Consider the following 25,786-nt stretch of genomic DNA (forward strand, 5'->3'; position numbering starts at 1 on the left):
GCAAGAAGTAAAACAGTAACTCGACTCACCAAGGTGTAACAATGAAAAAAGTTTACAGCGCCAAGAAGAGTTAATGCGACCAGTGCGCATTGATAATTGTGTGAATGCTCCAAAGCATTCACACATATGGTTTTTGTGTCCTAAGGTTGACTATCGTTTAATCTTTTAAATTAATGTTGAAATTAATTAATTAGATAGCTTTAATTGTACAAAACCCAAAACCAGTGAAGTTGGCACTTTGTGTAATTCGTAAATAAAAACAGAATACAATGATTTGCAAATCCTTTTCAACTTATATTCAATTGAATAGACTGCAAAGACAAATATTTAATGTTCGAACTGAGAAACTTAATTTTTTTTTGCAAATAATCATTAACTTAGAATTTAATGGCAGCAACATATTGCAAAAAAGTTGGCACAGGGGCATTTTTATCACTGTGTTACATGGCCTTTCCTTTTAACAACACTCAGTAAACGTTTGGGAACTGAGGAGACCAATTTTTGAAGCTTTTCAGGTGGAATTATTTCCCATTATTGCTTGATGTACAGCTTAAGTCATACTTGCCAACCCTCCCGTTTTTAGCGGGAGAATCCCGATATTCAGCGCCTCTCCCGACAACCTCCCGACAGAGATTTTCTCCCGACAAACTCCCGGTATTCAGCCGGAGCTGGAGGCCACGCCCCCCCCCAAAAAAAGTCTGCCGCAGCTGCGATTGGACCAGACCAGCCTCCGGGTACAAGTACTGGAGTACCAATTGCTTGCCAGGGAAGATCTTCCCCAGGAAGCAAGGATTGACCGGTTTTGGGCCATGCTAGGGAGAGATGGAAGATTCCACACTCTCGTGCATTTGATGAAAGCACTTTTGTGCGTGCCACACAGCAATGCATCATCAGAGAGGGTGTTCAGCATGGTTAGAAAAATAGTGACAGAGAATAGAAAGAGGATGGACAATTCAACCCTAAACAAAGCATTGTACTTTCAAGTACAACAATGAGTAGATGAGTGTTGTGTGTGTGTATATGTGTAAATAAATGAACACTAAAATTCAAGTATTTCTTTTATTTATATATATAATAAAATAAATATATATATATATATAGATATATCTATATATATATATATATATATATATATATATATATATATATATATATATATATATATATATATATATATATAGATATATCTATATATATATATATATATATTGCTAGAATTCACTGAAAGTCAAGTATATATATATATATATATATATATATATATATGAAATACTTGAGTTGGTGAATTCTAGCTATAAATATACTCTCCTCTTAACCACGCCCCCCTCCCCCGACCAAGGCCCCCCCCCCCCCCCCCCCACCTCCCGATATTGGAGGTCTCAAGGTTGGCAAGTATGGCTTAAGTTGTTCAACAGACTGCGGTCTCCATTGTGGTATTTTAGGCTTCATATTGCACCACACATTTTCAATGGGAGACAGGTCTGGACTACAGGCAGGCCAATCTAGTACCCGCACTCTTTTACTATGAAGCCACACTGTTGTAACAAGTGGCTTGGCATTGTCTTGCTGAAATAAGCAGGGGCATCCATGATAACGTTGCTTGGATGGCAACATATGTTGCTCCAAAACTTGTATGACCACAGAACACTTTTCCACTTTGCATCAGTGCATCTTAGATGAGCTCGGGGCCAGTGTTGTTGATAAATGGCTTTCGCTTTGTATAGTAGAGTTTTAACTTGAGTTTACAGATGTAGCGACCAACTGTAGTTACTGACAGTGGATTTCTGAAGTGTTCCTGAGCCCATGTGGTGATATCCTTTACACACCGATGTCACTTTTTGATGCAGTACCACCTGAGGGATCGAAGGTCTGTAATATCATCGCTTACGTGCAGTGATTTCTCCAGATTCTCTGAACCTTTTGATGATATTACGGACCGTAGATGGTGAAATCTCAAAATTCCTTGCAATAGCTTGTTGAGAAATGTTGTTCTTAAACTGGTGGACAATTTACTCACGCATTTGTTCACAAAGTGGTGACCCTCGCCCCATCCTTGTTTGTGAATGACTGAGCATTTCATGGAAGCTGCTTTTATAGCCAACCATGGCACCCACCTGTTCCCAATTAGCCTTTTCACCTTTGGGATGTTCCAAATAAGGGTTTGATGAGCATTCCTCAACTTTCTCAGTCATTTTGCCACTTGTGCCAGCTTTTTTGAAACATGTTGCAGGCATACAATTCCAAATGAATTATTATTTGCAAAAAATTAAGTTTTGCAGTTCGAACGTTAAGTATCTGTCTTTGTAGTCTATTCAATTGAATAGGAGTTGAAAAGGATTTTGAAATCATTGTATTTCTGTTTTTATTTACGATTTACACAACGTGCTAACTTCACTGGTTTTGGGTTTTGTCCCTTATCGCTCTTTTTTTGAGAATGCTACTGATTGGAGAAATGTCTACCAGCAGGTTGCAGTTTTTGTGTTTCATGTGAAAACAAAGCTGTTTGGTCAAAAGCTAAGCAGTTTTCTGTGCAAACTGAACCATAACAAAAACAGAAGTAGTGTAAGCACCAAACCGTGATTAAGGTTTACCTTTGCGCCACTAGCAGTAGTCCTAAACTAGAAGACTTATGTTCCTGTCATGTATGCGCTCACGTAACATTGAATCCAGGGGTCATATTGGAATGTGGAATTAAGGGAGCCCACGGCTTGTTGCTGTGTCCCACTTTTTTCTCTTTTCCCTTTTCCGCCCCTCCAAACAGTTTCTGTAATCTATGTGGACAAGCCCAGTCTCTTTCTCCGGAGGGTGGGGATGGACAGATAAAAAACATAACATGGCCGACAGGGAGACCTGCACGAAAACGCCCGAGCGTGCCGCACACAAATTTAGTGTGACACAGCTTTCACTCGTCTATCTTTAGGAGAACTGTGGCCGTCGTCCAGACATGCATCGGCCCACAGCTGGCCAGCAAAATGTCACGTTGAAGCGCGGTGATAATGTGCAGTAAGTGGCTGCAGCACGACAACAAGACTCACAAACAGCTTCGTCATCCTTGGCAAGGAGTTTGAAAGCTTTCAGATTAAATTGTCTTGTATGATGAATGACAGGCTCGAAATCTGTAATCCATGTCTGGATTGCTGAATTATGGACAAAAATAATATTTGGCATGTGACGCAGTGAATAAACCTACTTCATATGCGCAAATAGACGGTGCACGCATGACAAGAAAACAAATAGTATCTATTTTATTTTGAACTATTACTTTCAATTTCAAACAAGCTTGAAGGGGCAACTGCACTTTTATTTTTATTTTTTTATTTTTTACAATTATCTACAATCCCATTGTGAGACAAGAACACACATTCTCTTTCCTGCGCATGTTAATAGTAACAAACTGCTGCCAAGAGATGGCTAACAATGCAGGTACTAGCGATTTAACTATTTTGCCTATAAAGCCCTCCAACGGTGTTTTAAATATACACGCTGTAAGTATGTCTGTAATGTAGTAACAGGTACCACATTTTACGGACCATAGGGCGCACCGGCTCTATTGTCAATCTTTTTCATATATAAGGCGCATTAAAAGGAGTCATATTATAATTTTTTTTTCTGAATTGAAAACACTTCCTTTTGGTCTACATAACATGTAATGGTGGTTCTTTGGTCAAAATGTATATATTATGTTTTACAGATCATCTTCAAGCCGCTTTCTGCGCCGTATAGTGGGTGGTCTTATTTACGTGGCTCACATTCGGCAGCATTTTCTCCCCGTCATCTTTGTTGTAGCGGTGTAGCGTGCAAGGACAGGAGTGTAAGAAGTGTCAAAAGATAGAGCTAACTGTTTTAATGACATTCAGACTTTACTTAAATCAATAACGGAGCAGTATCTCCTCATTCGGAAACAACAACAACACCGGAAATGTGTCCTGTGAAAAACCGTCCGACTAGAACTCTCTAATAACTAAAGTTCCTTGGGTGAATAATGTAAACTCGCCACACCGGTATGTTTTAGCGCTTTCATGGTGAGTTAACTGACAGATATAAGATAGAACTTTACACTATTTTATATTATAAATGGCAACAGGGGAGGATCAATGTCCCATAACAAGAAGATAGAGAAAAAGAAGAACCTTATCGACTACGGGGTCGGCACGGACTAGAAAGGCGGAAGCGCACACATTTTCAGGATTTATGCAGATCCCAAATACAGATCAGCAGGTACCACAAGGTAAGAAAAGTTGCTTTTGCATAATATTGCGAAACAAAACACCAGATAATATGTCTTACCTTATACACACACCATAATTATATTAGTATGTTTAATGCGCCGACAATCCATCAAGCGGTGCGGCTTCATAGCTTACCAAAGTCGTACTAAAACATTTTGATAGATTTTTGAGCGCCGTGTGTAATGTTCTATATTTTCAATGGAACATATTAAATATTGGTGTTGTTTACTTGAGTCATATTGCCGTCATATTGCAGTCTACACGTTACTCTTATGTTTGACTGCCATCTACTGGTCACACTTATTACACCATGTACCAAATAAAATTGCTTCGAGGTCGGAAAGCAAAACCAGAATTATACCGTACATTAGGCGCACTGGGTTATAAGGCGCACTGTCGAGTTTTGCGGGAAACAAGGATTTTAAAGGCCTACTGAAACCCACTACTACCGACCACGCAGTCTGATAGTTTATATATCACTGATGAAATCTTAACATTGCAACACATGCCAATACGGCCGGGTTAGATTAGTAAAGTCATACTTGCCAACCCTCCCGTTTTTAGCGGGAGAATCCCGATATTCAGCGCCTCTCCCGACAACCTCCCGGCAGAGATTTTCTCCCGACAAACTCCTGGTATTCAGCCGGAGCTGGAGGCCACGCCCCCTCCAGCTCAATGCGGACCTGAGACTGAGTGGGGAAAGCCTGTTCTCACGTCCGCTTTCCCACAAAATAAACAGCTTGCCTGCCCAAAGACGTCATAACATCTAGGGCTTTTATAGAGTGCACAACTGCGCACACAACAAGGAGACGAAGCAGAAGAACGAGGAAATTACAGACATGGCGGCCGAAATGATATACTAATCATGAACGGAGAAGTTAAACAGGACAATACTGCCATCTAATGGATAGCCACTGGAACACTGAAATTCAAGTATTTATTTTTTTTTCTATGTAAATTATGATAATGATAAATGGGTTATACTTGTATAGCGCTTTTCTACCTTCAAGGTACTCAAAGCGCTTTGACAGTATTTCCACATTTACCCATTCACACACACATTCACACACTGATGGCGGGAGCTGCCATGCAAGGCGCTAACCAGCAGCCATCAGAGGCAAAGGGTGAAGTGTCTTGCAAAAAAAATAATATATATATATAGCTAGAATTCACTGAAAGTCAGGTATTTCATACATATATATATATATATATATATATATATATATATATACATATATATACATATATATACATATATATACATATATATATATACATATATATACATATATATATATATATACATATATATACATATATATACATATATATATATATATACATATATATACATATATATACATATATATATACATATATATATATATATACACATATATACATATATATACATATATATACATATATATATACATATATATATATATATACATATATATATATATATATATATATATATATATATATATATATATATATATATATATATATATATATATATATATATATATATATATATATATATATATGTATGAAATAATCGAGTTGGTGAATTCTAGCTGTAAATAACCACGCCCCCCCCCCCCCAACCTCCCAATATTGGAGGTCTCAAGGTTGGCAAGTATGAGTAAAGTGCAATTTTAAATTTCCCGCGAAATATTCTGCTGAAAACGTCTAGGTATGACGACGTTTGCGCGTGACGTCACGGATTGTGCGGACATATTGGGACACCATTGTGGCCAGCTATTAAGTCGTCTGTTTTCATTGCAAAATTCCACAGTATTCTGGACATCTGTGTTGGTGAACCTTTTGCAAAAGACAGCAAAGAAGAAAGCTGTAGGTGGGATCGGTGTATTAGCGGCTGGCTGCAGCAACACAACCAGGAGGACTTTGAGTTGGATAGCAGACGCGCTACCGTGAGTATGCAGCTTTGGCTTCCAAACATTTGATCGCTTGCCCGTACGTGCGTGCCGCTATGTGCATGTCACGTACGTAACTTTGGGGAAATATATGTGCTGTATGAACTTTACGGAGGTTAACGGTACTTTGGGCTGTGGGATTAAATGTGTTGTGCGGGTGTTTGAGTTGTATTGGTGGGTTATATGGATGGGAGGGGGGAGGTGTTTGTTATGCAGATTAATTTGTGGCATATTAAATATAAGCCTGGTTGTGTTGTGGCTAATAGAGTATATATATGTCTTGTGTTTATTTACTGTTTTAGTCATTCCCAGCTAAATATCAGGTCCCACCCGCCTCTCACAGCATCTTCCCTATCTGAATCGCTTCCACTGCCCTCTAGTCCTTCACTCTCACTTTCCTCATCCACAAATCTTTCATCCTCGCTCAAATTAATGGGGTAATCGTCGCTTTCTCGGTCCGAATCGCTCTCGCTGCTGGTGGCCATGATTGTAAACAATGTGCAGATGTGAGGAGCTCCACAACCTGTGACGTCACGCTACTTCCGGAACAGGCAAGGCTTTTTTATGAGCGACCAAAAGTTGCAAACTTTATCGTCGATGTTCTCTACTAAATCCTTTCAGCAAAAATATGGAAATATCGCGAAATGATCAAGTATGACACATAGAATGGACCTGCTATCCCCGTTTAAATAAGAACATTTCATTTCAGTAGGCCTTTAAGTGCGCCTTATAGTCCAGAAAATACGGTACATTCAATATAACATGCAACATTTACAGTATTTTGGTCATTTCAAGCATTACTACAGTGGTCCCCAACCACCGGGCCGCGACCCGGTACCGGTCCGTGGATCGAATGGTACCGGGCCACACAAGAAATAAAAAAATAAATAAAAAATCAACATAAAAAACACAATATACACTTACAATTAGTGTACCAACCCAAAAAACCTCCCTCCCCCTTTTACACTCATTCGCACAAAAGGGTTGTTTCTTTCTGTTATTAATATTTCTGGTTCCTACATTATATATCAATATAGATCAATACAGTCTGCAGGGATACAGTCCGTAAGCACACGATTGTATTATTTTATGACAACAAAAAATTAAGAAAATTAAATACCATACACCTCCCCCCCAAGTCCGTGGGACAAATTTTCAAGCGTTGACCGGTCCGCAGTAACAAAAAGGTTTGGGGACCACTGTATTACTAGAACTTATATCTAATGGCACATTGATTTCACAGCCGGCATAGCAACCAACAATATTTACATAAACAAAAACAACTACTACCGGTACTATTTAATGGCAGACTTAGTGAGAGCCAACGACTACTTTGGGACGAATGAGGATACAGAACCTTATCTTTTGTAACCTGAATATAAGAAAGATTAGGTCCAGGTTTTAGAAGCACATCAAACTCTTGTGAAACACTAAACCGGGAGTCAGCAACCCGCGGCTCTGGAGCCGCATGCGGCTCTTTAGCCCCGCCCTAGTGGCTCCTTGGACCACTTTCAGAGATGTGTGAAAATGGAAAAAGATGAAGAAAAAAAAAAGTTTGGTTTTAATATATTTCTTGTAGGAGGACAAACATGACACAAACCTTCCTAATTTTTAGAAATCCCACTGTTTATGTCATACATGCTTCACTGATGAGAGTATTTGGCAAGCTCCGTTTTGTCTTACTAATTTCAGCGATCCTTAAACTCATCGTAGTTTGTTTACATGTGCAACTTTCTCCAATGCTGCCACAAAAAGACGTGTTTTATGCCACTCCTTCTTTGTCTCATTTTGTCCACCAAACGTTTTCTGCTGTGTGCAATGCACAAAGGTGAGCTTTGTTGATATTATTGACATGTTGGAGTGTTAATCAGGCATATTTGGTCAGTACATGACAGCAAGCTAATCGATGCTAACATGCTATTTAGGCTGGCTGTATGTACATATTGTATCAATATGCCTAGTTTGTAGGTATATTTGAGCTCATTTAATTTCCTTTACTTATGTCCTCTGTGTATTTAATTTATATTTGCATGTCTCATGACACATTATCTGTATGTAATATTGGCTGCATTTCTAATAGTTGTTTGTGTGCCATGTTGTTCCAGACCACAGCAAATGTTACCCAGCTTGCAAAGATTGTAATAAATCCATTAGAAGAAGACAGCCTGCCGTTTCCTTAAACTTGGAAACACACATCTATACCTTAGGCCATTATAAGACAGTAATTTCCAGGATTTATCTCATCCTGTGAGAAGCCTCCGTTTTACTAATGATTTCCAATGTTGCAAAAATGTGTAGAATAAAAATTAAAATACACTATTTCTGTCAACAAAGATTTGTGTCAGCCTTTGATAGTAGGCTAATATAGCTAATATAGACACTTACATCATGTGTTGCCTTCATTATAACACTTATACAAGGCTTTTAATTTTTTGCGGCTCCACACAGATTGTTTTTGTGTATTTTTAGTCCAATATGGCTGTTTCAACATTTTGGGTTGCTGACCACTGCACTAAACCATCACGTAGCACTCGTGCTAAACAAACTATCAACTCGGGTTGTACGGTATACCGGTATTAGTATAGTACTAAATCACTAATCCTCGCCTCCATGGCGACAAATAAAGTCAGTTTCTTACAAGTATCATCCCTGCAGGACGAGGAATAGCTAAACATGCTTCACTACACACCGTAGCTCACCGGCATCAAAATGTAAACAAACGCCATTGTTGGATCGACACCTAATGTTCACTGTAATGATATCAAGTACAAGCACATATCTAGTTGATACTACTATGATTACATCGATATTTTTTGGCATCACAACATCTTCTTTCATTTTTTTTAAATGTATATTATATTTATAAACTCAGGAAATATGTCCCTAGACACATGAGGACTTAAATTATGACCAAAGTATGATCCTGTAACTGCTTGGTATCGGATTGATACCCAAATTTGTGGTATCATCCAAAACTAATGTAAAGTATCAAACAACAGAAGAATAAGTGATTATTACATTTGAACAGAAGTGAACATGTTAAAAGAGAAAGTAAGCAGATATTAACAGTAAATGAACAAGTAGATTAATAATTAATTGTCTACCACTTGACCTTAATAATGTTGACAATTAATAATAATAGAATGATAAATGATACAATATGTTACTGCATACGTCAGCAGACAATTAGGAGCCTTTGTTTGTTTACTTACTACTAAAGGACAAGTTGTCTAGTATGTTCACTATTTTATTAAAGGACTTAACTGCAATAAGAAACATATGTTTAATGTACCCTAAGATTTTTTGTTACAATAAAACCAATAATGCACATTTTTTGTGGTCCCCTTTATTTAGAAAAGTACAGAAATAATTTTAGTACCGGTACCAAAATATTGGTATCGTTACAACACTACTACCAACAAAATCAATGTCCACTCCCAGTGAGATGTCGACTGATAGTATGGTTGTATGTTATAAATGATAAATGGGTTATACTTGTATAGCGCTTTTCTACCTTCAAGGTACTCAAAGCGCTTTGACAGTATTTCCACATTTACCCATTCACACACACATTCACACACTGATGGCGAGAGCTGCCATGCAAGGCGCTAACCAGCAGCCATCAGAGGCAAAAGGTGAAGTGTCTTGCCCAAGGACACAACGGACGTGACTAGGAAGGTAGAAGGTGGGAAATTTAGATGATGAATTCCGCATAATTCACTCCTCAGTAGGAATGTCAATTGAAGACCCAGTGTTTCGATTCCTTGGGATCATTTACCAGTTTTGTCAACAATTTCCTTTAATACCTGTGGGCGCGCGTCAAGTCCACTCACACGGTGCAAAAGCTGGAGAGTTATTCACGGTGACAACATGGCGACTTGCAATACGTGCACAGTGGATATTTAATCAAAGAGAAGTGAGTCTCCACCAGCAGCAACAGCGGCCATGTCCTGCAGGTTACTAGCTAACTAACACTGCCTGTCATGTTAGCACTTCATTGTAAAAGCTGCTATTATTAACTGTTAACAAAAAAAGAATACTCATCAAGCAAATCGTGAAGAAACAGCATCTGACTGGCAGGCTGCACGCTTCCTGCCCGTATTGGAAATTGTTCTCCACAGTGGAGACACTGCAATTAATCAGGAAAATCTCATATCCTTTCTGGGGAAAAAAAAACAAAAACCCAGCTTTGCTCATTTTTCTGCAAAATAAAGGTCAATGTTTATAGCTGATGGTTGCAGAATTGCACAATGTAGTTTTATTGGACCTGATTTGCTGACATAGTTTTACTTTTAAGTGGTCAGCTCATATATTCTTTTGACAAATATTACTTTAGAAAATTCTAATAAAAAGATTTGTAAAAATCTAAAATAATGGTAATAATAGTAATCACTTTATGTAATATGTTGCTTATTTCTACAGTAGACTATTAGTTATATTATTATATTATAGTTAGTTTTTCTTTTTTCTGGGTAACCACTTTCTGGGTAACCGCTTGACCCTGGCACCCCATGGAGGTTGTCGGCCTCATAAGACCTCACTGTTGAGTTTTTAATCAACTTGTGTGTTATCTTTTTATCCAAATGAGGATTCATAAGAGAACCGATAAATAATAAAAAATGGAATCAGAATCGTAGAAATCTTAACATTTCGCATTCCTACTCCTCAGGTAAAAAAAAAAATCCTGGGATAAGACAAGCACTGTGCTTATCTCTTCGAGATAAGCACAGTTTTACTTAAAGTAGTTCCTCGGCGTTAGCTCTTACAATAACAATGTCACTATAGGTTGGTTAATATGCAGGTCACAGCATGTAAATGGAGCATTGTTGGTGGTTTTTGGATGTTTTTTAAAATATATTTTTATGGGAGGAATGGATGGCTACCCCTAACCTGCATCGTTAGCTGCCTTTTTACACTATTTTGAACACATTTAAAGAGAAAGACATGTATGTTTTTGTCTTACATTGTGATTGATGGGCAACATTCCCCACCCAAAAAGGAGAAGGGTCTCGATCAGAGGTGTCAAAGTCGTTTATGTTTGGCCCCAGAGGGCCGCTTCTAACAGTGAATATTAAATTTCAATGCAATGATTATGTCTCGTTCTTATTATTGTATATTGTATAACATGTTGGTCGCAGGCAAGCAAAATGACACGGAGGCCATTGGAAACTTTGCACCAAACAATCCCTCAAAATCCTTGACCGAAAACCACAACACCACCATCATTGTTTAGTTCTCCAAAAATATAGATTGTTAAATTTAGCTAACATTCAAAGATTAGCATCAATACGAATGGCCCATCGAATCTTAAATAACACTGCACCAGCGCCACTTAAGCACTTTGTCCAGTTTACATCTGCTGTGACAACTAGAAACACACAAGCCTCCACCAGGGGGCAGTGTAGCATACCCATATGTAAAACCTCTTTTGCACAATCAGCCTTTTCATTTAAAGCCATAAAGGAATGGAACGACCTCACAACAAACTTGAAAAGTCTAACAGATTACTCTTCATTCACAATTGAAGTTAAAAAGTGGCTTTGGAGCAATCAAAGCTGCTCACACGGTCACTAAGATGGGCATTATGTTTGACACATCAACCTAATGTGTATTATATTTATCCATGAGAGCATTTTTATTGTAAATTGTGAGGTGTGTGTGTTAAAATCATAGTTGTTTTTACAAATGATGACAGATGTGAACAAAAGCATGTATTGTCTTTGTGTGATGATGTAAATGAGGTGTGGTTGTATTGTATATTAAGTATGTGTCCATGAAAGGGCATTTTATGACTTTTTTCTTAATACTTGTGTATGATTTTATTGTCATAATTTTATTGCATGATTTTTGCATCCCTTTAATTTAGGTAGCCAGGGACTGCAGATGGAAATGAGCTATAATCTGGTACAGAACATATCTGTCTTTGAGCTTAATGTTTCTGTACATTGTCCCTTCAAATAAAGACTAAACAAAACAAAAAAAATACTATTATTACACAATTGTTTTATGCATTTTATAAGTACCGTAATTTCCGGACTATAAGCCGCTACTTTTTCCCCTTGTTCTGGTCCCTGCGGCTTATACAAGGGTGCGGCTTATTTACGGCCTGTTCTTCTCCGACACCGACGAAGAGGATTTCGGTGGTTTTAGTACGCAGGAGGAAGACGATGACACAATGATTAAAGACTGACTTTTCATATACCGGTAGGCTGGTTATTTTGATAACGTACAGGCGAGCACTTTGTATTACTTTGCACCGTTGTATTATTTGTACTCTGCACGAATGCTGTTCGCCATGTCAAAGATGTGAAAGTTTGATTGAATGATTGAAAGATTTATTGTTAATAAATGGGACGCTTTGCGTTCCCAAACAGTCATCTCTGTCCCGACAATCCCCTCAGTGGTAGCAGGAACCCCTATATACTACGGTAATTACACATCAAAACCCTGCGGCTTATAGTCGGGTGCGGCTTATATATGGAGCAATCTGTATTTTCCCCTAAATTTAGCTGGTGCGGCTTATAGTCGGGTGCGGCTTATAGTCCGGAAATTACGGTAGATTTTTTTTTAACTAAAATGCTAAAAAAAAATATGGTAAGTTGCAAAAATTTCCCCTCAAATGTAGTGTATATTACTGTAAATGGAAAAACAGTACTGCTGTTTTTTATGGTAAAAAAAAGGCAATTTTACTGTAAAATTTACATTAGTTTTTTTTTTATGTAGATAGATTTATTTATTTTAAGCAGTTTTTTTGTATTTTTCTGATTACCATATCAAGTATCGTCCTCTCGAGCTTCACTACCGTTTAAGACATGCTTCACTGGGGCACGTCTTTGAGGGACGCGACATATACCGTATTTTTTGACTATAAGGCGCAACTAAAATCCTTTCATTTTCTCAAAACCCGACAGTGCGCCTTATAACCGGTGCGCCTAATGTACAGAATCATTTTGGTTGTGCTTACTGACTTCAAAGCTATTTTGTAAAAAATAGCTACATGGTGAAATGATAAGTGTGACCAGTAGATGGCAGTCAAACATAGGAGATACGTGTAGACTGCAATATGACTTAAGTATACAACACCAACATTTTATATGTTACACTGAAAATATAGAACATTACACACGGCGCTCAAAATCTATAAAAAGAATTAATACGACTTTGGTAAGCTATGAAGCTACACCGCTTGATGGATTGTACTGTGCTTCAACATACGAGTATTATTAGGCTGTGTGTATAAGGTAAGACATTATCTGGCCTTTTATTTCGCAATATTATTCAAAAGCAACTTTTCTTACCTTCTGGTACCTGCTGATCTGTATTTGGTATCTGCATAAGTCCTGAAAATTTGCGCAAGTCCGCCTTTGTAGTCCGTGGCAACGCCGTAGTCGATAAGCTTCTTCTTTTTCTCTATCTTCTTGTTATGGGACATTCATCCACCACTGTTTACATTTCTAATATAAAGTAGTGTAAAGTTCTTACTTACATCTGTCAGTAAACTTGCCATGAAAGCGCTAAAACAGTTTTTAGAGAGTTCCGGTGGGATGATTTTTTACGGGACACATTTCCGGCGTTGTTATTGCACTAGCAAGCCACGGATGAGGAGATGCTGCTCCGTTATTGATTTAAGTAAAGTCGGAATGTCATTAAAACAGTTAGCTCCATCTTTTGACACTTCTTCCACTCCCGTCCTTGCACGCTACACCGTTACAACAAAGATGACGGGGAGAAGACACTACCAAAGGGACGGCGTGGCGAAGTTGGTAGAGGGGCCGTGCCGAGCAATCGGAGGGTTGCTGGTTACTGGGGTTCAATCCCCACCTTCTACCACTCTAGTCCCGTCCGTTGTGTCCTTGGGCAAGACACTTCACCCTTGCTCCTGATGGGTGCTGGTTAGCGCCTTACATGGCAGTTCCCGCCATCAGTGTGTGAATGGGTGAATGTGGAAATACTGTCAAAGCGCTTTGAGTACCTTGAAGGTAGAAAAGCGCTATACAAGTATAACCCATTTATTTATCATTATAAAAGGTGAGCCACGTAAATAAGACCGCCCACAAAATGGCGCATCCTGAAGCGACTGTCAGAAAGCGGCTTGAAAACAATCTATGCAACATTTTGACCAAAGAACTACCATTACATGTTATGTAGACCATAAGGTAGTTTTCAATTCAGAAGAAAAAAAAGACCCCTTTAATGCGCCCTTTAATCCGGTGCGCCTTTTGTATGAAAATAGACCTGATTAGACCCGCTCATCGGCAGTGCGCCTTATAATCAGGTGCACCTTATGGTCTGGAAAATACGGTACTTAGAGGGAAAACAACATAGTGGGGGCCACTTAGAGTGTCTACGGCCGCAGGATGCATATCGCCACTTAGTGCTGCGGAGGAGATCACCGTTTGGCCAAAAAACGGAATCAATCCAATTGCATATCAATGGAGACCAAAATTTTAACCTTGCCGGTAGTATGCATGAGTGACCTTTGATATTTGGTTGAGGTCCATCGGATGGATGTACCCTAACATCAAAGCCCAGCAGTGTGTAGGATCGCAGTGATACAAACACAAAGGCAGCAAATCAATGGCGGATGACCTGGAGGATGCTGAAAGCCGACCAGCCGTACATAAATGCCAAATGTCTTGGGAGCAGGCTACCTGAACATCCGCAACGTTGAAGAAAAAGGGCACAACGGCTGCCCTATGTCTTGTAAAGGCGGAAGGGAAGCCCCCCTGCCCCGCTCCTCCTGCCTATATCTTGATTTCAATATGATGGAATAAGAACGCCGGACGTCAGGCTTCCCAACATCTGTGCTAGCAGATGTTGCTTGCAAAACCACATTAGGGATAATTTAGAAGTCTTATTTTGGTATCAACTACATGCTCATGTATGCAATTTTAACATTAAAAGATATTAACCTTAACGCATGAGCATTTCGAAATAAATGCACTCCCATTGTTCGAAATGATGAGATGTTCAGCCACAGGTGAATAAAGTCCACTTTTACTGAGACCATTATACAGACCCAGAGGGTCTTCCTCCCGACCCACACTGCTCTTATTCTGTGCCCAAGTCTGCTTATTTTATGTTTTCAGGCAGTGGTTCTCAAACGTTTTATCACCAAGTACCACTTCAGAAAAAAACTTGTCTCTCCAAGTACCATTATAATGGCCAACATTAAAATACGGTGGCGTAGTAAGCCTAAGTATCATTAAAAACAAGGCAGAGTTTTTTTTTTAAAGATGTATATTTAATATTTTTGGTCACTGTAATGTTATACACAGTTTGAACAGTACCACTGTGTTTGACAATAGGAAAATAAAACACTGTAGTGTCAAGTGATTCTTTGCCGTACCAGTAGAGATAATCACTGTTTTAAGGCATCTTTAAAGGCAGGGTTGCCAAAAACAGAAAAAAAACATATCAAAAAGCTGAAATGTTGGTACTAATAATATTAGTGTATTTTTCGGACTATAAGGCGCACGCAAATCCTTTTTTTTTCTCAAAAATCGACAGTGCGCCTTATAAACCGGTGCACCTAATGTACAGAATAATTCTGGTTGTGCTTACCGACCTCAGAGCTATTTTATTTTGTACATGGTGTAATGATAAGTGTGACCAGTAGATGGCAGTCACACATACGAGATACGTGAGATGAGGCCAGTAAACAACCCCAAAACTTTAAATGTTCCATTGAGAATATAGAGCATTACACACGGCGCTCAAAAATCTGTCAAAATGTTTGAGTACGACTTTGGTAAGCGTTGAAGCCGCACTGCTTGATGGATTGTGAGAGCATTACGGTTACCGTAGTCAGAGCTGTGCTTCAACATACGAGTAATATTATGGTGTGTGTGTGTGTATATATAAGGACCACGAAATGGCACATATTATCTGCCGTTTTGTCTTGCAATATTATGCAAAACCAACTTTTTTTACCTGCCTGCTGATCTGTATTTGGGATCTGTATAAATCCTGAAAATTTGCGCGCGTCCGCCATTGTAGTCCGTGGCAACACCATTCTCGATAAGCTTGATTTTTTTCCTCTATCGTCTTGTTATGGGACATTCATCCTCCGCTGTTGCCATTTCTAATATAAAGTAGTGTAAAGTTCGAACTTATATCAGTCAATAGACTCACTATGAAAGCCTTAAAAATTACCGGTGTAGTGGGTTTACATTATTCACTCAAGGAACTTTAGCTATTAGAGAGTTTAAGTCGGACGGTTTTCCACGGGACACATTGTTTCCGGATGAGGAGATGCTGCTTCGTTATTGATTTAAGTAAAGTCTGAATGTCATTTAAACCAGTGGTCACCAACCTTTTTGTAGCTGTGGACCGGTCAACGCTTGAAAATTTGTCCCACGGACTGGGGGGGGGGTTCAAAAAGACTGTATCCCTGCAGACTGTATTGATCTATACTGATATATAATGCATAAATTGTGTTTTTATGTTGATTTAATTTTTTTTTTTAAACTTTTTTTTTTTCTTTCTTGCGGGCCGCGGCCCGGTGGTTGGGGACCACTGATTTAAACAGTTAGCTCCATCTTTTGACACTTCTTCCACTCCCGTCCTTGCACGCTACACAGCTACAACAAAATGACGGGGAGAAGACGCTGCAGAAGGTGAACCACGTAAATAAGACTGCCTACAAAACGGCGCATCCTGAAGCAACTTGAAAGAAAACATAATCTATGCAACATTTTGACCAAAGAACCACCATTACATGTTATGTAGACCACAAGGAAATGTTTAAAAAAAAAAAATCATAATATGACCACTTTAATGCGCCCTATAATCCGGTGCGCCTTTTGTATAAAAAGACCTGGATAGACTTGCTCATCGGCAGTGCGCCTTATAATCCGGTGCGCCCTATGGTCCGAAAAATACGGTAATATCAATACGATTTGTCATTAATAATGCAAAGACATGCATGCTGTAAAATCGATTAAACTTTCAGAATAAACCTCAATAAACTGAGGTCTGAATCATTGCTAACCATATTTGGAACTAAGAGTCGTGCAAGGGCCGAGGTGTCCATAGTGCGGCATGGGGGACATTTGTGTTTAATCTTTAATTGTGAGAATGCTTCAAAACATTCACACACATGGTTTTCTACACCAAAATTCGTCCATTTATTAAACTTCTTCAACTTCTTCTTCTCCAGATTTTGGCGCGCTCTAACTTCCACATTTTTCACCCGATTCAAACCGTTCCAACTTTAAACTGTTCAGCCTATTCGGGAATCGCGGGCTTTCCCTTGACAAATTCCAAAAATTCCCAATTAATTTCATTCAAAATGAATTGGCCATTTTTCAAACTTCCACCATTTTCACATTTTTCAACCGATTCAAACCATTCCACCTTCAACACATTCCACAATCCTGGAAATTTAAACTACCTTTTTTTACAAGTTAAACAAATTTCCAGGATTTTCCAGAATTCCTGGTTTTCCAAAGCAATTTTTCTGGCGACTACTCCTTCCATATTTTTCAACGCACTTCAACCGTTCCACCGTCAAAACATTCCTCTTGATCAGGACAAAATATGAAGTTCTTTTTTGAACTGGAAAAATTCTCGATTTTCCCGAAATTCCAGGAATTGTGTAATACCATTTCTCAATTCAACATGTTACTACTTCAACATTTCTCGACCGAGTGGAAAAATTCCAACACCAACCATTTCAACTCATTTAGACCATTCAAGTTTTTTACCATTAAAAAAAAAATAAAAATCCGCTTTTCAATGGAAATTCCCATTGATTTCAAATGGGACCTTCTTCAAAGTTCCACAACTCCCACATTTTTCATCTGATTCAAACTGTTCCAACTTCAAAATATTCAGCCTGTTTGGGAAGTGTGTGCTCGACTTTACCAATTCTAAAAAAAATAATCCAGGATTTCAGTTCAACTTTAGCATTGTAGCATTCACACGCAATTCCTTCAGAAATTGCCTCATCTAGTTGGCTTTAACGTATTTTTTATTGGATATTTCCACTCTTTTTTCTGGCAATACGCCTTCCACATTTTTCAACACATTTCAACCGTTCCACCGTCAAAACATTCCTCTTAATCAGGACAAAAAACAAAATTGTTTTTTAATTGGATATTTCCACTCTTTTTTCTGGCAATACACCTTCCACATTTTTCAACACATTTCAACCGTTCCAACGTCAAAACATTCCTCTTAATCAGGACAAAACACAAAATTGTTTTTTGAACAGGAAAAATTTCAGTTTTTTCCAAAATTCCAGGAATTCCGTAATACCATTTCATAATTCAACATTTCTCGACCGATTTGAAAAATTCCAACACCAACCATTTCAACTCATTCAGACCATTGAAGTTTTTTTTTTACCATTTTCAAAAAAAACTAAACTTTTCCCGATATTCCAAAATAATTTGAAAATTCCCATTGATTTCAAATGGGACATTCTTCAAAGTTCCACAACTCCCACAATTTTCATCTGATTCAAACTGTTCCAACTTCAAATTATTCAGCCTGTTTGGGAATTTTGTGCCCTACTTCAACTATTCTAAAAAACATTCCAGGATTTCAGTTAAACTTCAGCATTGGAGCGTTCACAGCAATGCCTTCAAAAATTGCCTCATTTAGTTGGCTTTAATGTTTGTTTTTTAAAATTGGATATTATAATTGTGTGAACGCTCCAAAGCATTCACACATATGGTTTTCTACACCAAAATACATCTACTTATTCCACTTCTTCTCTATATTTCGGCGCGCTCTACCTTCCACATTTTTCACCCGATTCCAACTGTTCCACTTTCAACACACTCCACCATCCTGGAAATTTAAACTACCTTTTTTCCAAATTCAAAAAAATTCCAGGATTTTCCAGAACTCCTGGCTTTCCAAAGCCCTATTTCCACCCTTTTTTCTGACTACTCCTTCCACATTTTTCAATGCATTTCAACCGTTGCACCGTCAAAACATTCCTCTTAATCAGGACACAAAACAAGATTGTTTTTTGAACTGGAAAAGTTCGCGGTTTTCACGAAATTGTGAATTATATTTATATAGCGCTTTTCTCTAGTGACTCAAAGCGCTTTACATAGTCAAACCCATTATCTAACTTACATTTAAGCCAGTGTGGGTAGCACTGGGAGCAGGTGGGTGAAGTGTCTTGCCCAAGGACACAACAGCTATGACTAGGATGGCAGAAGCGGGGATCAAACCTAGAACCCTCAAGATGCTGGTACGACCGCTCTACCAACCTCGCTACGTAGGAATTCTGTAATACCATTTCTCAATTCAACATGTTACTACTTTAACAACCGATTTGAAAAATTCCAACACCAACCATTTCAACTCATTTAGACCATTCAAGTTTTTTACCATTTTCAAAAAAATTCCCGCTTTTCACGAAATTCCCAATTTTTTGGGAAATTCCCATTGAAATCAATGGGACATTCTTCAAAAGTTCCACAACCCCCACATTTTTCATCTGATTCAAACTATTCCAACTTCAAAAATATTCAGCCAGTTTGGGAATTGTGTGCTCTACTTCAAAAATTCTGAAAAAAATTCCAGGATTTCAGTTCAACTTCAGCATTGGAGCATTCACACGCAATCCCCTCATCTAGTAGGCTTTAATGTTTTTTGTTTTTTTAATTGGATATTATAAATGTGTGAATGCTCCAAAGCATTCACACATATGGTTTTCTACACCAAAAGTAATATATTTATTGAACTTCTTCAACTTCTTCTTCTCCACATTTTTCACCCGATTCAAACCGTTCCAACTTCAAACAGTTCAGCCTATTCTGGAATTGCGGGCTTTCCCAGATTTCCAGGTTTTCCGGGACATTTTTCCCATTCAAAATGAATTGGCCATTTTTCAAACTTTAACCATTTCCACATTTTTCAACCGATTCAAACCATTCCACCTTCAACACATTCCACCACCCTGGAAATTTAAACAACCTTGTTTCCAAGTTAAAAAAAGCCCTATTTCCACCCTTTTTTCTGGCGACTACTCTTTCCACATTTTTCAACGCATTTCAACCGTTCCCCCGTCAAAACATTCCTCTTAATCAGGACAAAAAACAAAATAGTTTTTTGAACTGGAAAAATTCCCCGGTTTTCCCGAAATTGCGTAATACCATTTCTCAATTCAACATGTTACTACTTCAACATTTCACGACCGATTGGAAACATTCCAACACCAACCATTTCAACTCATTCAGACCATTCAAGTTTTGTTTTGCCATTTTCCCCAAAAATTTGATTGGCAACACTAAATTGGCCCTAGTGTGTGAATGTGAGTGTGAATGTTGTCTGTCTATCTGTGTTGGCCCTGCGATGAGGTGGCAACTTGTCCAGAGTGTACGCCGCCTACCGCCCGAATGCAGCTGAGCTAGGCTCAAGCACCCCCCCCCTCCCCCGCAGCCCCGAAAGGGACAAGCGGTAGAAAACGGATGGATGGAATTCCGCTTTTCCATGGAAATTCCCATCGATTTCAAATAGGACATTTTTCAAAGTTCCACAACTCCCACATTTTTTAAAATCTGATTCAAACTGTTCCAACTTCAAAATATGCAGCCTGTTTGGGAAGTGTGTGCTCGACTTCAGCAATTCTAAGTGAATTATATTTATATAGCGCTTTTCTCTAGTGAATCAAAGCGCTGTACATAGTGAAACCCAATATCTAAGTTACATTTAAACCAGTGTGGGTGGCACTGGGAGCAGGTGGGTAAGTGTCTTGCCCAAGGACACAACAGCAGTGACTAGGATGGTGGAAGCGGGAATCAAACCTGGAAACCTCAAGTTGCTGGCACGGCCACTCTACCAACCGAGCTATAAAAAAAAATAATCCAGGATTTTAGTTCAACTTTAGCATTGGAGCGTTCACACGCAATACTTTTTTAAAAAATATTATCAGGTGGTGACTTGTCCACGGTGTACCCCGCCTTCCGCCCGAATGCAGCTGAGATAGGCTCCAGCACACCCCGCGACCCCAAAAGGGACAAGCGGTAGAATAATGGATGGATTATTTTTTTATTGGATAATATAATTAAACAATAAATCTACCGAAACAAGCAAACTGTGGTAGGGGGTGAAATGACGACCAAAAAGCTGATATGGTGACACTAACTGATAATGATGATTAAAAATGGGCTTTGTGGGAAAAGGTTTCAAGGGGGATTCCCACGCACGGCAATAAAGAATGGCGACAGCCGCCCATATGTGACCTACCGTCGGGGTTGGCACAGATGAAGACGCGGACGCTGCGACCACTGGGGACGTGGTGCGGCGGCAGGGCCGGGATGTTGCCGCTGATGGCCGCCCTGCGGAGCGCCGACTCCCGCGGGCAAGGCTGCCGGCTACCCACTCCCGACGGCCACATGGCGGGCGACTTCCAGCGTGGCTGCACACAAAACACTCAAAATATATCAATTTGAACTGACCTTCTACTATCCGGCGTGCAAAAGACACAAGTTATGGATGCAATGCAATAATGTGGCACATATCCATACGCGCAGCCTGCATACCATTACTGGGCATACGCGTAATGTGTGCCTTCTGAGGCATTCGTGGATATTCACGACACAAAAAAGCACACGAATACACACACAGACGACACGGAGGAGGCAAGCATCAGCCGTGTTCCCACCCAGAAGAGGACGTTTGTGAAGCCGAATAACCGCTAAGAGTGGGTTATTCCGCCGGGAGCAGGCGGAAAGTCGCCGCTTTCCCCAGAGTTGCTCAATCCGGCGAGGTTTGCTTCCAAAAGAGGCGAAAATCAGACGTAAAGTTGTCGGCTCAACTCTAGAAAAGAGCGGCGAGGCTCCGCATCCAGGGAGGACAAGGGAACAGGACACTTCTTGGCGCTCACGTTCATTCGCTTCATTTCGCGGCTTCCGGGTTAGATCCGAGCGTCGAGGACGACAAAACGCCCATCAGGCTCCCCGTGGCCGGGAGAGGTCGCCTGGGGATGGGAGGACGGTCGCCGCTTGCCCGGGTGCTCCTCGCCTCATGCTGCCGCATCTGAGAGCCGACGGCGCTCTGACAGGCAGTGCCACTGTGAAGCTGCCCATAATGACAAGCGGAAGAGGTGGGGCGCTTCAAAATAAAGCTCACGTGCCTTTGCAGAAAGCCCCTCTCAGGGGAGAGACCAAGGACTCGTTTTCAGCATTTATTACATTTTGCACATCTAAAAAAAACCTTGTTTTAGTCATATTATTTCATGCTCTTACTTTGAAAACTTCGATTTTCCGTCAAGCTTGACAAAAGGTGACAGCGCCAGCTTACTGGAAAATTGGGAATCCCCCCCACTCATTAAACATTAAAACTCACACCTAGCTTTCAGTTCAGTTCAGTTAAATTTTAGTTTATTTCGAACATGCATACGATCCAATGTAATGCATCACACAATTCCAGTTGTTTCATTAGAGCAGTGATTTTCAACCTTTTTTGAGCTAAGGCACATTTATTGTGTTGACAAAATCCGGAGGCACACCACCAGCAGAAATCATTAAACAACGAAACTCAGTTGACACTAAAAAGTCGTCGCAATTGTTGGATATGAATTTAAACCATAACCAACCATGCATCACTATAGTTCTTGTCTCAAAGTAGGTGTACTGTCACCATCTGTCACATCACGCCGTGACTTATTTGGAGTTTTTTGCTGTTTTCCTGTGTGTAGTGTTTTAGTTCTTGTCTTGCTCTCCAATTTTGGTGGCTTTTTCTCTTTTTTTGGTATTTTCCTGGAGCAGTTTCAGGTCTTCCTTTTGAGCGATATTTCCCGCATCTACACTACCGTTCAAAAGTTTGGGGTCACATTGAAATGTCCTTATTTTTGAAGGAAAATCACTGTACTTTTCAATGAAGATAACTTTAAACTAGTCTTAACTTTAAAGAAATACACTCTATACATTGCTAATGTGGTAAATGACTATTCTAGCTGCAAATGTCTGGTTTTTGGTGCAATATCTACATAGGTGTATAGAGGCCTATTTCCAGCAACTATCACTCCAGTGTTCTAATGGTACAATGTGTTTGCACATTGGCTCAGAAGGCTAATTGATGATTAGAAAACCCTTGTGCAATCATGTTCACACATCTGAAAACAGTTTAGCTCGTTACAGAAGCTACAAAACTGACCTTCCTTTGAGCAGATTGAGTTTCTGGAGCATCACATTTGTGGGGTCAATTAAACGCTCAAAATGGCCAGAAAAAGAGAACTTTCATCTGAAACTCGAAAGTCTATTCTTGTTCTTAGAAATGAAGGCTATTCCACAAAATTGTTTGGGTGACCCCAAACTTTTGAACGGTTGTGTACTTTGTTTTTATCCTTCTTCGTGGGGACATTGTCGATTGTCATGTCATGTTCGGATGTACATTGTGGACGCCATCTTTGCTCCACAGTAAGTCTTTGCTGTCGTCCAGCATTCTGTTTTTGTTTACTTTGTAGCCAGTTCAGTTTTAGTTTCATTCTGCATAGCCTTCCCTAAGCTTCAATGCCTTTTCTTAGGGGCACTCACCTTTTGTTTATTTTTGGTTTAAGCATTAGACACCTTTTTGCCTGCACCCTGCCTCCCGCTGTTTCCGACATCTACAAAGCAATTAGCTACCGGCTGCCAGCTACTGATATGGAAGAGTATTACACGGTTACTCTGCCGAGCTCTAGACAGCACCGACACTCAACAACAACACATCATTTGCAGACTATAATCACTGGTTTGCAAAAAATATTTTTTACCCCAAATAGGTGGAATTAGATAATCTCCCACGGTTGTATGTTTTGTATCTCACGGCACACTAATGTGCCGCGGCACAGTGGTTGAAAAACACTGCATTAGAGCACGTCCGAAAAGGAGTAGGAAGAAGCCGAGCTTATTTGGGGCGGTATAGCTCGGTCGGTAGAGCGGCCGTGCCAGCAACTTCAGGGTTGCAGGTTCGATCCCCTCTTCCGCCATCCTAGTCACTGCTGTTGTGTCCTTGGGCAAGACATTTTACCCACCTGCTCCCAGTGCCACCCACACTGGTTTCAAAATGTAACATAGATATTGGGTTTCACAATGTAAAGCGCTTTGAGTCACTTGAGAAAAGCGCTATATAAATATACTTCACTTCACTTATTTAATCCTACCCCTTTTCATACCATAGCAATTGTATCCAATGTCCTTGTTCTCTGTAACAGAACAGTGAACAAATAAATAATGAATAAATAACATACCATAGTATAAGCATGCAAATATTAAATACATAAATAATATTTGTCTCAATAAAAAAGAAAAAAGGGTTCAAGATCTTCATCATAATTATTGTTTTGTGTACTTTGTGAACACTTGTAGTTTGAACAGTCTCTTAAACTGAATCATATTGGTGCTTTGTTTGATTTCTTTAGTCAATCCGATCCATTATTTAATTCCACATATAGGCTGACCATATTCTGAAATCTCAAAAAGAGGACACATATATGCGTGCCAAGGCGGGCAGCACGCCAAGGCCGGGACTAGGTGAACATTTGCCAATGATACTCGAACTTGCTTTATAAATATTATATTTATTTAAATAAAGCATTTTTTCTCCTCTGTTGACAGCAGTTTTGGCGCTAGGAATTTTCAAAATGGGGTCCCTGGGACCCCATCAAGTCATAAACATGGGGTCCCACTATTTTGTAAGCGTTTTGGAAAAAAAATTATAAACGTAAGCATTATCCTGTTAAATCTCACATTCTATATTGTGTTTTGGAAAAAGGTTGTCGTTGTCGTTGTCGTTGTCGTTGTCGTTACTTAATTCATTAAAAAAAATAACAAAAAAAGAAAACAAATTTGTATACATACACTACCGTTCAAAAGTTTGGGGTCACCCAAACAATTTTGTGGAATGGCATTCATTTCTAAGAACAAGAATAGACTGTCGAGTTTCAGATGAAAGTTCTCTTTTTCTGGCCATTTTGAGCGTTTAATTGACCCCACAAATGTGATGCTCCAGAAACTCAATCTGCTCAAAGGAAGGTCAGTTTTGTAGCTTCTGTAACAAGCTAAACTGTTTTCAGATGTGTGAACATGATTGCACAAGGGTTTTGTAATCATCAATTAGCCTTCTGAGCCAATGAGCAAACACATTGTACCATTAAAACACTGGAGTGATAGTTGCTGGAAATGGGCCTCTATACACCTATGTAGATATTGCACCAAAAACCAGACATTTGCAGCTAGAATAGTCATTTACCACATTAGCAATGTATACAGTGTATTTCTTTAAAGTTAAGACTAGTTTAAATATTAAGATTAAAGATTAAAGTACCAATGATTGTCACACACACACTAGATGTGGTGAAATTTGTCTTCTGCATTTGACCCATCCCCTTGAGGAGCAGTGGGCAGCAGCGGCGCCGCGCCCGGGAATCATTTTAGTGATTTAACCCCCAACTCCAACCCTTTGATGCTGAGTGCCAAGCAGGGAGGTTATGGGTCCCATTTTTATAGTCTTTAGTATGACTCGGCTGGGATTTGAACTCCAACCTACCGATCTCAGGGGGGACACTCTAACCAGTTATCTTCATTGAAAAGTACAGTGCTTTTCCTTAAAAAAAAAGGACATTTCAATGTGACCCCAAACTTTTGAACGGTAGTGTACGTAAATGTATTC

General features: G+C 39.4%; 1 protein-coding gene across 6 annotated transcripts in view; it reads right to left on the reverse strand.

The window, feature by feature from the left end:
• LOC133662258 (NACHT and WD repeat domain-containing protein 2) overlaps window positions 1-22,184 on the reverse strand; it is a 169,516-nt gene extending 147,332 nt beyond the window's left edge. For 4 of the 6 annotated variants that reach the window (XR_009828084.1, XM_062066088.1, XM_062066092.1 and 1 more), the window contains exons 1-2: window positions 21,759-22,184; window positions 21,380-21,551 (exon numbers count right to left, since the gene is read on the reverse strand). Coding sequence is in view for 5 of the 6 variants with exons in the window: in XM_062066088.1 (XP_061922072.1) it covers window positions 21,380-21,551; window positions 21,759-21,782 (196 nt within the window). In the remaining variant the exon portion in view is untranslated. The remainder of the gene's footprint in view (window positions 1-21,379; window positions 21,552-21,758) is intronic. The other 2 variants (XM_062066089.1, XM_062066090.1) reach the window with 2 other exon arrangements.
• Window positions 22,185-25,786: the final 3,602 nt, after the last annotated feature.

Source organism: Entelurus aequoreus, linkage group LG12, assembly GCF_033978785.1.
Source record: "Entelurus aequoreus isolate RoL-2023_Sb linkage group LG12, RoL_Eaeq_v1.1, whole genome shotgun sequence".
Classification (NCBI taxonomy): domain Eukaryota; kingdom Metazoa; phylum Chordata; class Actinopteri; order Syngnathiformes; family Syngnathidae; genus Entelurus; species Entelurus aequoreus.